The 17,143-nt window shown below is 55.4% G+C and overlaps 1 protein-coding gene across 6 annotated transcripts in view; it reads left to right on the top strand.

Annotated features, from left to right (window-relative positions):
• LOC140399363 (retinoic acid receptor RXR-alpha-A) overlaps positions 1 to 17,143 on the top strand; it is a 348,218-nt gene that overhangs the window by 252,156 nt on the left and 78,919 nt on the right. For 5 of the 6 annotated variants that reach the window (XM_072488939.1, XM_072488936.1, XM_072488937.1 and 2 more), the window contains exons 3-4: positions 6,328 to 6,478; positions 7,036 to 7,236. In XM_072488939.1, the coding sequence (XP_072345040.1) occupies positions 6,328 to 6,478; positions 7,036 to 7,236 (352 nt within the window). The remainder of the gene's footprint in view (positions 1 to 6,327; positions 6,479 to 7,035; positions 7,237 to 17,143) is intronic. The other variant, XM_072488940.1, reaches the window with a different exon arrangement.

Raw genomic sequence — 17,143 nt, 5'->3', positions numbered from 1 at the left:
CCCTGGGTGCCGTGCCCCAGTGACAGTGAACACACCTGGGTGCTGTGCCCCAGTGACAGTGAACACCCCTGGGTGCTGTGCCCCAGTGACAGTGAACACCCCTGGTTGCTGTGCCCCAGTAACAGTAAACACCCCTGGGTGCTGTGCCCCAATGACAGTGAACACCCCTGGGTGCTGTGCCCCAGTAACAGTGTAGACCCCTGGGTGCCGTGTCCCAGTGACAGTGAACACCCCTGGGTGCTGTGCCCCAGTGACAGTGAACACCCCTGGGTGCTGTGCCCCAGTGACAGTGAACACCCCTGGTTGCTGTGCCCCAGTAACAGTGTAGACCCCTGGGTGCCGTGTCCCAGTGACAGTGAACACCCCTGGGTGCCGTGTGACAGTGAACACCCCTGGGTGCCGTGTCCCAGTGACAGTGAACACCCCTGTGTGCCGTGTCCCAGTGACAGTGAGCACCCCTGGGTGCTGTGCCCCAGTGACAGTGAACACCCCTGGGTGCTGTGCCCCAGTGACAGTGAACACCCCTGGGTGCCGTGTGACAGTGAACACCCCTGGGTGCCGTGTCCCAGTGACAGTGAACACCCCTGGGTGCCGTGTCCCAGTGACAGTGAACACCCCTGGGTTCTGTGCCACAGTGACGGTGAACACCTCTGGGTGCTATGCCCCAGTGACGGTGAACACCCCTTAGTGCCGTGTCCCAGTGACAGTGACACCCGTCGGTGCTGTGCCCCAGTGACAGTGAACACCCCTGGTTGCTGTGCCGCAGTAACAGTAAACACCCCTGGGTGCTGTGCCCCAGTGGCAGTTAACACCCCTGGGTTCCGTGTCCCAGTGACAGTGAGCACCCCTGGGTGCTGTGCCCCAGTGACAGTGTAGACCCCTGGGTGCCGTGTCCCAGTGACAGTGAACACCCCTGGGTGCCGTGTCCCAGTGACAGTGAGCACCCCTGTGTGCTGTGTCCCAGTGACAGGGAGCACCCCTGGGTGCTGTGCCCCAGTGACAGTGAACACCCCTGGGTGCCATGTCCCAGTGACAGTGAACACCCCTGGGTGCCGTGTCCCAGTGACAGTGAACACCCCTGGCTACCGTGTCCCAGTGACAGTGAACACCCCTGGGTTCTGTGCCCCAGCGACAGTGAACACCCCTGGGTTCTGTGCCCCAGTGACGGTGAACACCCCTGGGTGCTATGCCCCAGTGACAGTGAACACCCCTTGGTGCCGTGTCCCAGTGACAGTGACACCCCTCGGTGCTGTGCCCCAGTGACAGTGAACACCCCTGGGTGCCGTGCCCCAGTGACAGTGAACACACCTGGGTGCTGTGCCCCAGTGACAGTGAACACCCCTGGGTGCTGTGCCCCAGTGACAGTGAACACCCCTGGTTGCTGTGCCCCAGTAACAGTAAACACCACTGGGTGCTGTGCCCCAGTGGCAGTGAGCACCCCTGGGTGCCGTGTCCCAGTGACAGTGAGCACCCCTGGGTGCTGTGCCCCAGTGACAGTGTAGACCCCTTGGTGCCGTGTCCCAGTGACAGTGAGCACCCCTGGGTGCCGTGTCCCAGTGACAGTGAGCACCCCTGGGTGCTGTGCCCCAGTGACAGTGTAGACCCCTTGGTGCCGTGTCCCAGTGACAGTGAGCACCCCTGTGTGCCGTGTCCCAGTGACAGTGAGCACGCCTGGGTGCCGTGTCCCAGTGACATTGAACACCCCTGGGTTCTGTGCCCCAGTGACAGTGAACAACCCTGGGTTCTGTGCCCCAGTGACGGTGAACACCCCTGGGTGCTATGCCCCAGTGACAGTGAACACCCCTTGGTGCCGTGTCCCAGTGACAGTGACACCCCTCGGTGCTGTGCCCCAGTGACAGTGAACACCCCTGGGTGCCGTGTCCCAGTGACAGTGACACCCCTGGGTGCCGTGTCCCAGTGACAGTGAACACCCCTGGGTGATGTGCCCCAGTTACAGTGAACACCCCTGGTTGCTGTGCCCCAGTAACAGTAAACACCCCTGGGTGCTGTGCCCCCGTGACAGTGAACATCCCTGGGTGCTGTGCCCCAGTGACAGTGAACACCCCTGGGTGCCGTGCCCCAGTGACAGTGAACACACCTGTGTGCTGTGCCCCAGTGACTGTGAACACCCCTGGGTGCCGTGCCCCAGTGACAGAGAACACCCCTGGGTGCTGTGCCCCAGTGACAGTGAACCCCCCTGGGTGCTGTGCCCCAGTGACAGTGAACACCCCTGGGTGCTGTGCCCCAGTGACAGTCATCACACCTGGGTGCCGTGTCCCAGTGACAGTGAACACCCCTGGGTGCTGTGCCCCAGTGTCAGTGAACACCCCTGGGTGCCGTGTCCCAGTGACAGTCATCACCCCTGGGAGCCGTGTCCCAATGACAGTCAACACCCCTGGGTGCTGTGCCCCAGTGACAGTGAACACACCTGGGTGCTGTGCCCCAGTGACAGTGAACACCCCTGGATGCTGTGCCGCAGTGACAATGAGCACCCCTGGGTGCCGTGTCCCAGTGACAGTGAGCACCCCTGGGTGCTGTGCCCCAGTGACAGTGTAGACCCCTGGGTGCCGTGTCCCAGTGACAGTGAACACCCCTGGGTGCCGTGTCCCAGTGACAGTGAGCACCCCTGGTTGCTGTGCCCCAGTAACAGTGAACACCCCTGGTTGCTGTGCCCCAGTGACAGTGAACACCCCTGGGTGCTGTGCCCCAGTGACAGTGAACACCCCTGGTTGCTGTGCCCCAGTAACAGTAAACACCCCTGGGTGCTGTGCCCCAATGACAGTCATCACCACTGGGTGCCGTGTCCCAGTGACAGTGAACACCCCTGGGTGCTGTGCCCCAGTGACAGTGAACACCCCTGGTTGCTGTGCCCCAGTAACAGTGTAGACCCCTGGGTGCCGTGTCCCAGTGACAGTGAACACCCCTGGGTGCCGTGTCCCAGTGACAGTGAACACCCCTGGGTGCCGTGTCCCAGTGACAGTGAGCACCCCTGTGTGCCGTGTCCCAGTGACAGTGAGCACCCCTGGGTGCTGTGCCCCAGTGACAGTGAACACCCCTGGGTGCTGTGCCCCAGTGACAGTGAACACCCCTGGGTGCCGTGTGACAGTGAACACCCCTGGGTGCCGTGTCCCAGTGACAGTGAACACCCCTGTGTGCCGTGTCCCAGTGACAGTGAGCACCCCTGGGTGCTGTGCCCCAGTGACAGTGAACACCCCTGGGTGCTGTGCCCCAGTGACAGTGAACACCCCTGGGTGCCGTGTCCCAGTGACAGTGAACACCCCTGGGTGCCGTGTCCCAGTGACAGTGAACACCCCTGGGTGCCGTGTCCCAGTGACAGTGAACACCCCTGGGTTCTGTGCCACAGTGACGGTGAACACCTCTGGGTGCTATGCCCCAGTGACGGTGAACACCCCTTAGTGCCGTGTCCCAGTGACAGTGACACCCGTCGGTGCTGTGCCCCAGTGACAGTGAACACCCCTGGTTGCTGTGCCGCAGTAACAGTAAACACCCCTGGGTGCTGTGCCCCAGTGGCAGTTAACACCCCTGGGTTCCGTGTCCCAGTGACAGTGAGCACCCCTGGGTGCTGTGCCCCAGTGACAGTGTAGACCCCTGGGTGCCGTGTCCCAGTGACAGTGAACACCCCTGGGTGCCGTGTCCCAGTGACAGTGAGCACCCCTGTGTGCTGTGTCCCAGTGACAGGGAGCACCCCTGGGTGCTGTGCCCCAGTGACAGTGAACACCCCTGGGTGCCATGTCCCAGTGACAGTGAACACCCCTGGGTGCCGTGTCCCAGTGACAGTGAACACCCCTGGCTACCGTGTCCCAGTGACAGTGAACACCCCTGGGTTCTGTGCCCCAGCGACAGTGAACACCCCTGGGTTCTGTGCCCCAGTGACGGTGAACACCCCTGGGTGCTATGCCCCAGTGACAGTGAACACCCCTTGGTGCCGTGTCCCAGTGACAGTGACACCCCTCGGTGCTGTGCCCCAGTGACAGTGAACACCCCTGGGTGCCGTGCCCCAGTGACAGTGAACACACCTGGGTGCTGTGCCCCAGTGACAGTGAACACCCCTGGGTGCTGTGCCCCAGTGACAGTGAACACCCCTGGTTGCTGTGCCCCAGTAACAGTAAACACCCCTGGGTGCTGTGCCCCAGTAACAGTAAACACCCCTGGGTGCTGTGCCCCAGTGGCAGTGAGCACCCCTGGGTGCCGTGTCCCAGTGACAGTGAGCACCCCTGGGTGCTGTGCCCCAGTGACAGTGTAGACCCCTTGGTGCCGTGTCCCAGTGACAGTGAACACCCCTGTGTGCCGTGTCCCAGTGACAGTGAGCACCCCTGTGTGCCGTGTCCCAGTGACAGTGAGCACGCCTGGGTGCTGTGCCCCAGTGGCAGTGAACACCCCTGGGTTCTGTGCCCCAGTGACAGTGAACAACCCTGGGTTCTGTGCCCCAGTGACGGTGAACACCCCTGGGTGCTATGCCCCAGTGACAGTGAACACCCCTTGGTGCCGTGTCCCAGTGACAGTGACACCCCTCGGTGCTGTGCCCCAGTGACAGTGAACACCCCTGGGTGCCGTGTCCCAGTGACAGTGACACCCCTGGGTGCCGTGTCCCAGTGACAGTGAACACCCCTGTGTTCTGTGCCCCAGTGACAGTGTACACCCCTGGATTCTGTGCCCCAGTGACGGTGAACACCCCTTGGTGCCGTGTCCCAGTGACAGTGACACCCGTCGGTGCTGTGCCCCAGTGACAGTGAACACCCCTGGGTGCCGTGTCCCAGTGACAGTGACACCCCTGGGTGCCGTGTCCCAGTGACAGTGAACACCCCTGGGTGATGTGCCCCAGTTACAGTGAACACCCCTGGTTGCTGTGCCCCAGTAACAGTAAACACCCCTGGGTTCTGTGCCCCCGTGACAGTGAACATCCCTGGGTGCTGTGCCCCAGTGACAGTGAACACCCCTGGGTGCCGTGCCCCAGTGACAGTGAACACACCTGTGTGCTGTGCCCCAGTGACTGTGAACACCCCTGGGTGCCGTGCCCCAGTGACAGAGAACACCCCTGGGTGCTGTGCCCCAGTGACAGTGAACCCCCCTGGGTGCTGTGCCCCAGTGACAGTGAACACCCCTGGGTGCTGTGCCCCAGTGACAGTCATTACACCTGGGTGCCGTGTCCCAGTGACAGTGAACACCCCTGGGTGCTGTGCCCCAGTGTCAGTGAACACCCCTGGGTGCCGTGTCCCAGTGACAGTCATCACCCCTGGGAGCCGTGTCCCAATGACAGTCAACACCCCTGGGTGCTGTGCCCCAGTGACAGTGAACACCCCTGGGTGCCATGTCCCAGTGACAGTTAACACCCCTGGGTGCCGTGCCCCAGTGACAGTGAACACCCCTGGGTTCTGTGCCCCAGTGACGGTGAACACCCCTGAGTGCTATGCCCCAGTGACAGTGAACACCCCTTGGTGCCGTGTCCCAGTGACCGTGACACCCCTCGGTGCTGTGCCCCAGTGACAGTGAACACCCCTGGGTGCCGTGTCCCAGTGACAGTGACACCCCTGGGTGCCGTGTCCCAGTGACAGTGACACCCCTGGGTGCTGTGCCCCAGTGACAGTGAACACCCGTGGGTGCCGTGTCCCAGGGACAATGAACACCCCTGGGTTCTGTGCCCCAGTGACAGTGACACCCCTGGGGGCCGTGTCCCAGTGACAGTGAACACCCCTAGGTGCCGTGCCCCAGTGACAATGACACCCCTGGGTGCCGTGCCCCAGTGACAGTGATACCCCTGGGTGCCGTGTCCCAATGACAGTGAACACCCCTGGGTCCCGTGTCCCAGTGACATTCCCCTGACCACCTCTGCCCCCATCTGTTGCCCCTCCAACCCTGCCCACCAACTTCAGGAAGAGTCCATATTGCCTCTTAGCCTTTTGCATGTTGTTGCTGATTGGCGCTTATTGCCTGATATGTATGTGGCCTACTTCTCTTGGACTAGGACAACGTAATACAACAGCTTGACCAGGCTTCACGAGATGATGCAGTGTGGATTTGAGTGTGTAAATGGGTGACGGAATGGGGGATTTGAGTGTAAATGGGTGTAGGGAGGGTGAGGAATGGGGGATTTGAGTGTGTAAATGGGTGTAGGGAGGGTGAGGAATGGGGGATTTGAGTGTAAATGGGTGTAGGGAGGGTGAGGAATGGGGAATTTGAGTGTAAATGGGTGTAGGGAGGGTGAGGAATGGGGGATTTGAGTGTGTAAATGGGTGTAGGGAGGGTGAGGAATGGGCACCGTGTGGAATGTAACGCGATTACTTACCTTTACTCTCCCTTGCCTTGCAGATTAACCCGTCCATGAATTCAGTCAGCAGTACTGAGGATGTGAAACCGCCTTTGGGAATTAACGGTGTGCTTAACTTATCACCTCACTCCTCAAACTGTCCACTTTCCCTCACCAAACACATCTGTGCCATTTGTGGGGACAGGTCTTCAGGTATGTGTGCTTCACGGGGTCACTGCGGTGTTCCATTGCTGCCAATGCATTCTTTACCAATTGACAAGCCTGTTTCGACTCGCCTCAAACGGAGCGAGGTCGGATTGGATTGGATTTGTTTATTGTCACGTGTACCGAGGTACAGTGAAAAGTGTTGTTCTGCGAGCAGCTCAACAGATCGTTTAGTACATGAAAAGAAAATACATAATAGGGCAACACAAGGTATACAATGTAACTACATAGACACCGGCATCGGGTGGAGCATACAGGGGTGTAGTAGTAATCAGGTCAGTCCGACTAACCTCCAGTAATGACGGAGAGTTTCTCTGTTTTATCCAGGGCAGTGAGGAGGGCGGCTGAGGAGTGGGGAAGTTGCATGTTCCCAGGTCAGTTTGGAGCTGACACCCCAGGATAGGGCTGTAGTGTAAGGCAGTCACCTCCTTCTCCCATTTCGCTCTCACTCCCGATAGATGGGGCTGAGTTTATATTGATGTTCACAGTGTGCAAACACCTAACTACAAGATGAACAATTTTACAATCTATTTCCCTCCCAACAGGCAAACATTACGGTGTTTACAGCTGTGAAGGTTGTAAAGGGTTCTTCAAACGTACGGTGCGCAAAGACCTTACCTACACTTGCCGTGACAGCAAGGATTGTATAATTGACAAGCGCCAACGTAACCGGTGCCAGTACTGCCGCTACCAGAAGTGTCTTGCCATGGGGATGAAGCGGGAAGGTATGGGCGCAGACTTCAGAGGTGTGTCTAGTTAGGTTAAGGGCGTGTGCAGGGCTCACTCTGCGGAGGCTCGTGGCGAATGGCAGCTGCTTCACAGGATAATCGACACTGAAGTACCACCTGCAACCCCAAGGTGCCACCTCTCTATTGGTTTATTTCAACACATTCCGCTCTGCTCTACACCCACTGAGCCCCTCACTCACTCAGGCTCTCAGGAGCTGGGTTACATACATAATAGACGGGCCGACGAGACTCAATAGTTTCCTCATCCCATACGTGCCAAAATCACATTTCCTCATTCAAATTAGTCCACATAATGAGGGTTGACAAACTGGTCATTCTGTAGGTGGACAGTTGGCATCAAAGCTCAGCTTGAATTGTCCAGGAGGGGATCACACAACAGTGTGGACAGTGATCAGGAGCAGGAACCCTGGTGGACTTCCCTTCTCTCTCTCTAACCCAGGGATCACTGGACAGTGATCAGGAGCAGGAACCCTGGCTGATTTCCCCCCTCTCTCTCTAACCCTGGGATCACTGGACAGTGATCAGGAGCAGGAACCCTGGCTGATTTCCCCCCTCTCTCTCTCTAACCCAGGGATCACTGGACAGTGATCAGGAGCAAGAACCCTGGCTGATTTCCCCTCCCTCTCTATCCCAGGGATCACTGGACTGTGATCAGGAGCAGGAACCCTGGCTGATTTCCGCTCTCTCTCTAACCCAGGGATCACTGGACAGTGATCAGGAGCAGGAACCCTGTCTGATTTCCCCCCTCTCTCTCTCTAACCCAGGGGTCACTGGACAGTGATCAGGAGCAGGAACCCTGGCTGATTTCCCCCCACTCTCTCTCAAACCCAGGGATCACTGGACAGTGATCAGGAGCAGGAACCCTGGCTGATTTCCCCTCTCTCTCTCTCTAACCCAGGGATCACTGGACAGTGATCAGGAGCAGGAACCCTGGCTGATTTCCCCTCTCTCTCTAACCCAGGGATCACTGGACAGTGATCAGGAGCAGGAACCCTGTCTGATTTCCCCTCTCTCTCTCTCTAACCCAGGGATCACTGGACAGTGATCAGGAGCAGGAACCCTGGCTGATTTCCCCTCTCTCTCTCTCTAACCCAGGGATCACTGGACAGTGATCAGGAGCAGGAACCCTGGCTGATTTCCCCTCTCTCTCTAACCCAGGGATCACTGGACAGTGATCAGGAGCAGGAACCCTGTCTGATTTCCCCTCTCTCTCTCTCTAACCCTGGGATCACTGGACAGTGATCAGGAGCAGGAACCCTGGCTGATTTCCCCCTACTCTCTCTCTAACCCAGGGATCACTGGACAGTGACCAGGAGAAGGAACCCTGTCTGATTTCCCCCCACTCTCTCTAACCCAGGAATCACTGGACAGTGATCAGGAGCAGGAACCCTGTCTGATTTCCCCTCTCTCTCTCTAAACCAGGGATCACTGGACAGTGATCAGGAGCAGGAACCCTGGCTGATTTCCCCTCTCTCTCTAACCCAGGGATCACTGGACAGTGATCAGGAGCAGGAACCCTGGCTATTTTCCTCTCTCTCTCTCTCTAACCCAGGGATCACTGGACAGTGACCAGGAGAAGGAACCCTGGCTGATTTCCTCTCTCTCTCTAACCCAGGGATTACTGGACAGTGATCAGGAGCAGGAACCCTGGCTGATTTCCCCTCTCTCTCTAACCCAGGGGTCACTGGACCGTGATCAGGAGCAGGAACCCTGGCTGTTTTCCTCTCTCTCTCTCACTCATACCCAGGGGTCACTGGACAGTGATCAGGAGCAGGAACCCTGGCTGATTTCCCCTCTCTCTCTAACCCAGGGGTCACTGGACAGTGATCAGGAGCGGGAACCCTAGCTGTTTTCCTCTCTCTCTCTCTCTAACCCAGGGATCACTGGACAGTGACCAGGAGAAGGAACCCTGGCTGATTTCCTCTCTCTCTCTAACCCAGGGATTACTGGACAGTGATCAGGATCAGGAACCCTGGCTGATTTCCCCTCACTCTCTCTCTAACCCAGGGACCACTGGACAGTGATCAGGAGCAGGAACCCTGGCTGATTTCCCCTCTCTCTCTAACCCAGGGATCACTGGACAGTGATCAGGAGCAGGAACCCTGGCTGATTTCCCCTCTCTCTCTCTCTAACCCAGGGATCACTGGACATTGATCAGGAGCAGGAATCCTGGCTGATTTCCCCTCTCTCTCTCTCTCTAACACAGGGATCACTGGACAGTGATCAGGAGCAGGAACGCTGGCTGATTTCCCCTCTCTCTCTCTAACCCAGGGATCACTGGACAGTGATCAGGAGCAGGAACCCTGGCTGATTTCCCCTCTCTCTCTAACCCAGGGGTCACTGGACAGTGATCAGGAGCAGGAACCCTGGCTATTTTCCTCTCTCTCTCTCTCTAACCCAGGGATCACTGGACAGTGACCAGGAGAAGGAACCCTGGCTGATTTCCTCTCTCTCTCTAACCCAGGGATTACTGGACAGTGATCAGGAGCAGGAACCCTGGCTGATTTCCCCTCTCTCTCTAACCCAGGGGTCACTGGACCGTGATCAGGAGCAGGAACCCTGGCTGTTTTCCTCTCTCTCTCACTCATACCCAGGGGTCACTGGACAGTGATCAGGAGCAGGAACCCTGGCTGATTTCCCCTCTCTCTCTAACCCAGGGGTCACTGGACAGTGATCAGGAGCAGGAACCCTGGCTGTTTTCCCCTCTCTCTCTAACGCAGGGATCACTGGACAGTGATCAGGAGCAGGAACCCTGGCTGATTTCCCCCCTCTCTCTCTCTCTCTAACCCAGGGATCACTGGACAGTGATCAGGAGCAGCAACCCTGTCAGATTTCCCCTCTCTCTCTCTCTAACCCAGGGATCACTGGACAGTGATCAGGAGCAGGAACCCTGTCTGATTTCCCCTCTCTCTCTCTCTAACCCAGGGATCACTGGACAGTGATCAGGAGCAGGAATCCTGGCTGATTTCCCCTCTCTCTCTAACGCAGGGATCACTGGACAGTGATCAGGAGCAGGAACCCTGTCTGATTTCCCCTCTCTCTCTCTCTAACCCAGGGATCACTGGACAGTGATCAGGAGCAGGAACCCTGGCTGATTTCCCCCTACTCTCTCTCTAACCCAGGGATCACTGGACAGTGACCAGGAGAAGGAACCCTGTCTGATTTCCCCCCACTCTCTCTAACCCAGGAATCACTGGACAGTGATCAGGAGCAGGAACCCTGTCTGATTTCCCCTCTCTCTCTCTAACCCAGGGATCACTGGACAGTGATCAGGAGCAGGAACCCTGGCTGATTTCCCCTCTCTCTCTAACCCAGGGGTCACTGGACCGTGATCAGGAGCAGGAACCCTGGCTGTTTTCCTCTCTCTCTCACTCATACCCAGGGGTCACTGGTCAGTGATCAGGAGCAGGAACCCTGGCTGATTTCCCCTCTCTCTCTAACCCAGGGGTCACTGGACAGTGATCAGGAGCAGGAACCCTGGCTATTTTCCTCTCTCTCTCTCTCTAACCCAGGGATCACTGGACAGTGACCAGGAGAAGGAACCCTGGCTGATTTCCTCTCTCTCTCTAACCCAGGGATTACTGGACAGTGATCAGGAGCAGGAACCCTGGCTGATTTCCCCTCTCTCTCTAACCCAGGGGTCACTGGACCGTGATCAGGAGCAGGAACCCTGGCTGTTTTCCTCTCTCTCTCACTCATACCCAGGGGTCACTGGACAGTGATCAGGAGCAGGAACCCTGGCTGATTTCCCCTCTCTCTCTAACCCAGGGGTCACTGGACAGTGATCAGGAGCAGGAACCCTGGCTGTTTTCCTCTCTCTCTCTCTCTAACCCAGGGATCACTGGACAGTGACCAGGAGAAGGAACCCTGGCTGATTTCCTCTCTCTCTCTAACCCAGGGATTACTGGACAGTGATCAGGATCAGGAACCCTGGCTGATTTCCCCTCACTCTCTCTCTAACCCAGGGACCACTGGACAGTGATCAGGAGCAGGAACCCTGGCTGATTTCCCCCCTCTCTCTAACCCAGGGATCACTGGACAGTGATCAGGAGCAGGAACCCTGTCTGATTTCCCCTCTCTCTCTCTCTAACCCAGGGATCACTGGACAGTGATCAGGAGCAGGAACCCTGGCTGATTTCCCCTCTCTCTCTCTCTAACCCAGGGATCACTGGACATTGATCAGGAGCAGGAATCCTGGCTGATTTCCCCTCTCTCTCTCTCTCTAACACAGGGATCACTGGACAGTGATCAGGAGCAGGAACGCTGGCTGATTTCCGCTCTCTCTCTCTAACCCAGGGATCACTGGACAGTGATCAGGAGCAGGAACCCTGGCTGATTTCCCCTCTCTCTCTAACCCAGGGGTCACTGGACAGTGATCAGGAGCAGGAACCCTGGCTATTTTCCTCTCTCTCTCTCTCTAACCCAGGGATCACTGGACAGTGACCAGGAGAAGGAACCCTGGCTGATTTCCTCTCTCTCTCTAACCCAGGGATTACTGGACAGTGATCAGGAGCAGGAACCCTGGCTGATTTCCCCTCTCTCTCTAACCCAGGGGTCACTGGACCGTGATCAGGAGCAGGAACCCTGGCTGTTTTCCTCTCTCTCTCACTCATACCCAGGGGTCACTGGACAGTGATCAGGAGCAGGAACCCTGGCTGATTTCCCCTCTCTCTCTAACCCAGGGGTCACTGGACAGTGATCAGGAGCAGGAACCCTGGCTGATTTCCCCTCTCTCTCTAACCCAGGGATCACTGGACAGTGATCAGGAGCAGGAACCCTGTCTGATTTCCCCTCTCTCTCTCTCTAACCCAGGGATCACTGGACAGTGATCAGGAGCAGGAACCCTGGCTGATTTCCCCTCTCTCTCTAACCCAGGGATCACTGGACATTGATCAGGAGCAGGAATCCTGGCTGATTTCCCCTCTCTCTCTCTCTCTAACACAGGGATCACTGGACAGTGATCAGGAGCAGGAACGCTGGCTGATTTCCCCTCTCTCTCTCTAACCCAGGGATCACTGGACAGTGATCAGGAGCAGGAACCCTGGCTGATTTCCCCTCTCTCTCTAACCCAGGGGTCACTGGACGGTGAACAGGAGCAGGAACCCTGGCTGATTTCCCCTCTCTCTCTAACCCAGGGATCACTGGACAGTGATCAGGAGCAGGAACCCTGGCTGATTTCCCCTCTCTAACCCAGGGGTCACTGGACAGTGATCAGGAGCAGGATCCCTGGCTGTTTTCCTCTCTCTCTCTCTCTCGTACCCAGGGATCACTGGACAGTGACCAGGAGAAGGAACCCTGTCTGATTTCCCCTCTCTCTCTCCAACCCAGGGATCACTGGACAGTGATCAGGAGCAGGAACCCTGGCTGATTTCCTCTCTCTCTCTCACCCAGGGATTACTGGACAGTGATCAGGAGCAGGAACCCTGGCTGATTTCCCCTCACTCTCTCTCTAATCCAGGGATCACTGGACAGTGATCAGGAGCAGGAACCCTGGCTGATTTCCCCTCTCTCTCTCTCTAACACAGGGATCACTGGACAGTGATCAGGAGCAGGAACCCTGGCTGATTTCCCCTCTCTCTCTAACCCAGGGATCACTGGACAGTGATCAGGAGCAGGAACCCTGTCTGATTTCCCCTCTCTCTCTAACCCAGGGATCACTGGACAGTGATCAGGAGCAGGAACCCTGGCTGATTTCCCCTCTCTCTCTCTCTAACCCAGGGATCACTGGACAGTGATCAGGAGCAGGAACCCTGTCTGATTTCCCCTCTCTCTCTAAACCAGGGATCACTGGACAGTGATCAGGAGCAGGAACCCTGTCTGATTTCCCCTCTCTCTCTCTCTAACCCAGGGATCACTGGACAGTGATCAGGAGCAGGAACCCTGGCTGATTTCCCCTCTCTCTCTAACCCCGGGATCACTGGACAGTGATCAGGAGCAGGAACCCTGGCTGATTTCCCCTCTCTCTCTCTAACCCAGGGGTCACTGGACAGTGATCAGGAGCAGGAACCCTGGCTGATTTCCCCTCTCTCGCTAACCCAGGGATCACTGGACAGTGATCAGGAGCAGGAACCCTGGCTGATTTCCCCTCTCACTCTCTAACCCAGGGATCACTGGACAGTGATCAGGAGCAGGAACCCTGGCTGATTTCCCCTCTCTCTCTAACCCAGGGGTTTCTGGATATTGATCAGGAACAGGGACCCTCTCTGATTTCCCCTCTCTCTAACCCAGGGGTTTCTGGATATTGATCAGGAACAGGGACCCTCTCTGATTTCCCCTCTCTCTAACCCAGGGGTTTCTGGATATTGATCAGGAACAGGGACCCTCTCTGATTTCCCCTCTCTCTAACCCAGGGGTTTCTGGATATTGATCAGGAACAGGGACCCTCTCTGATTTCCCCTCTCTCTAACCCAGGGGTTTCTGGATATTGATCAGGAACAGGGACCCTCTCTGATTTCCCCTCTCTCTAACCCAGGGGTTTCTGGATATTGATCAGGAACAGGGACCCTCTCTGATTTCCTCTCTCGAACAGAGGGGTTACTGAGAGCAGCTTTGCCACTGCCAACACTGTCCCGGTTCGCAGTGTCTGTGAGTGAAACCTGGGATATTGCTGCTCTGTGAGTGGGCCTGATTCCCATTCCGTGAGGAAAATTTACCCACTTAATCATCTGCTTGTTTTTTAAAAAATAAATAATTTTCTTGGTTTATTTTCTCCTGCAGTTGGGCAGCACGGTGGCACAGTGGATAGCACTGCTGCCTCACGGCACGGTGGCACAGTGGTTAGCACTGCTGCCTCACGGCACGGCTGCACAGTGGTTAGCACTGCTGCCTCACGGCACGGCGGCACAGTGGATAGCACTGCTGCCTCACGGCACGGTTGCACAGTGGTTAGCACTGCTGCCTCACGGCACGGTGGCTCAGTGGTTAGCACTGCTGCCTCACGGCACGGTTGCACAGTGGTTAGCACTGCTGCCTCACGGCACGGTGGCTCAGTGGTTAGCACTGCTGCATCACGGCACGGTGGCACAGTGGTTAGCACTGCTGCCTCACGGCACGGTGGCGCAGTGGTTAGCACTGCTGCCTCATTGTGCCGAGGACCCGCGTTCGATCCCGGTTCTGGGTCACTGTCCGTGTGGAGTTTGCACTTTCTCCCCGTGTCTGTGTGGATTTCGCCACCACAACCCAAAGATGTTCAGGGTAGGTGGATTGGCCACGCTAAATTGCCCCTTAATTGGAAAAAATGAGAATTGGGTACTCTAAAGTTTAAAAAAAATTCTCGTGCAGTTTTAAGGAGGGCCTGGACTAGCAATATAAGTCTGTCTTTGACCTTCAGCTCCATCCAGTGTTCATAACAGTGAATTTACCAGTAATTGACAGGAGCCCAGCATGTTAATGGAGGCAATGTGATGGTCGTTTTCCATGGGTCATTGCAGCTCTACCCAAACTCTGAAGGATGGCCTATTTTACCTGGGACAGTGCACTCACCTCAGACTGTGTAGTCCCCAGTAATGAAGAAACGCTCTCTGGTAATGTTCCCAAATCTGGCTATGGAAATCACCTAGAATTCGTAAAGGAAAATGCCCTAGATACCACAGAAATGAAATTTATTTGAATAATGCAGCATGTCAGACGGTTAATGTGAAACCTGCAGCTGAGTGGTGGCATCTCGGACTGGCACTCTCTCTCTCTTGTGTGGTTTGTGGACAGTGAACACATTCGGTAATCCAGCTGCTGTTCCCATCGCTGATGCACAGGCGTGCTCCGGTACCAGTAATGGAGGTGTCACTGTTAAAGGTGAACACTGAGACTGTATGTAAACGTAATCTATTCCTGATCTCTTACAGTGGATTGAAATTATTCATTTTAAAGCATGTTTCTTGATAATGTGATTTATTGGTTGATTATTAACTCCTTGATTTATTGCATTCTGCCCGGAAGTTTTATACTGCCCATTACTTCCGGATATAAAGACCAATAAATAGGATCTGCTTTCAGTCTCTGAAGAGCCTCATCATCCCAAAGCCCGGAAAACCAGAGCAAGTTCCGGGCTCCGGGTTCAAATCCCGCTTCGGCAGATGGTGAAATTTGAATTCGATAAAAATCTGGTTGACTAATGTCCTTTGGGGAAGGAATCATTCTTACCTGGTCTACAGGTAACTCCACAACAATGTGATTGGCCCTCAGATGCCCTCTGAAATGGAGGTGCGGGCAGTAAATGCTGGCCCAGCTAGCGAAGCTCGCCTCCCGGAACAATTACTGAAAACAAACTGTACAGGGTCACATCACCAATCAGAAATTGGGCCCATCAAGGAGACCATTTGTCACAGATTTTTTCCTGTAAGATTAATTCTCTTCAAGTACGTGTGGATTCTGATTTTGCCATTCTTTCAGGCAGTACAACACATTTCTGTATGAAAGAAATTCCCCTAATTTCTTCTCTGGTTCTTTTGTCGATTATTTTAAATCTATGGAAATTGGGCAAGTCAGGGGATGCCAACAAAAGGCTTCCATCCTGAACACCTCGATTAAATCTCTACTTAACATTCTCTGCTTTAAGAAGAACAATTCCAGATTCTTCAATCCCTCCACATAACTGAACTTCTTCATTGCTAGAAGGGATCTATAGATTAAACTTGGTGGTGGGAAAGTTTTTACAAACAATAAGGTGCTCAACTAATTTGATTATTTTTTAAAAAAATTAGTAATGGAGAGGGTTGATGAAGGTAACGTTGTTGATGTGATGTATGTGGACTTCCAAAAAGTATTTGATAAAGAGTCACATTCCAGGCTCGTCAGTAAAGTTGAAGCCCCTGGAATGAAAGGGACAGTGGCAGCAGTGGACATGAATGTGGCTGAGCGACAGGAAACAGAGTAGTGATGAATTGTTGTTTTTCAGATTGGAGGGGGTTCTCCAGGGGTCAGAGATTAGACCACTGTTTGATGTATTTAAATATGACAGACTCAGGTACAGCGAGGATAGTGATAGACTTCAAGAGAATATAGGCAGGCTGGTAGAATGGGTGAACAAGTGGCAGATGATATTTAATATAGAGAAGTGTGACATGATGCATTTTAGTAGGAAGAATGAGGAGCGACAATATAAAATAAAGGACTCAATAAAATGGCCATGCAGCGCCTGAAAGGCAGCTCGCCTCGGTGCAGCGTGACCGCTCCTGGGATCTACATGGCTCGCAAAGCCTCGCGAGATCCAACGCGATCTCACGAAACGTTACGATGTAAATCCCGCCCAGTGTCTCACTCTAATGTGCAGATTCCCGAGCTACCTGAGGCTTTGGGATTCATCCCCTTCGCCTCAGAGACCTCGGGCGAGTGCTGTTCAGCTCTGGTCTCCACAAACAAGGGCCAGATGGAACAGCAGGCGTGGGGGTCTCCCAGGGGATCAGAGGCCCCCAGCTGCATGCGCTTTGGGCAGCGTGGAACCTTGGCGCTGCTGGTGCCACCTGGACACCCTGGCAGAGCTGGATGGCACACTGGGGAGTTTCCGGCGAGTGGAGGTCCCCAATGTACAAAACAGGGAAGTGTGCGGACTCGCCGCATGTTCTCTGCTCAGGTCCCTCAGACAATGTGAGTCGCGTTGAATGGCCACGTGTCTCTTGGCACTTGGAGTGCCGGGAAACATGTGGCTAAACGCGCTCGCTAGGCGACTTTGATCACAAATTGAGCTCAAGGATATAGTTCTAAAGAGGGTGCGGGAACAGAGTCAACTGCAGCTACATCGGTACAAATCATTGGCAGTGGGGAGGGACAGGTTGAAAAACCATTAATAAGATATTTGGGATCCTGGGCTTTGTAAATACAGGCATGGAGTACAATGCAAGAAAGTTATGATGTACCTTTCTAAAACTCTGGTTTGGCCTCATTGAAGCATTGTGTTCAATTCTGGACA

This window comes from Scyliorhinus torazame, chromosome 22 (genome assembly GCF_047496885.1).
Source record: "Scyliorhinus torazame isolate Kashiwa2021f chromosome 22, sScyTor2.1, whole genome shotgun sequence".
Lineage (NCBI taxonomy): Eukaryota > Metazoa > Chordata > Chondrichthyes > Carcharhiniformes > Scyliorhinidae > Scyliorhinus > Scyliorhinus torazame.
Note: the sequence above shows the minus strand (reverse complement) of the source record. Positions and strands in the feature narration are given on the sequence as shown.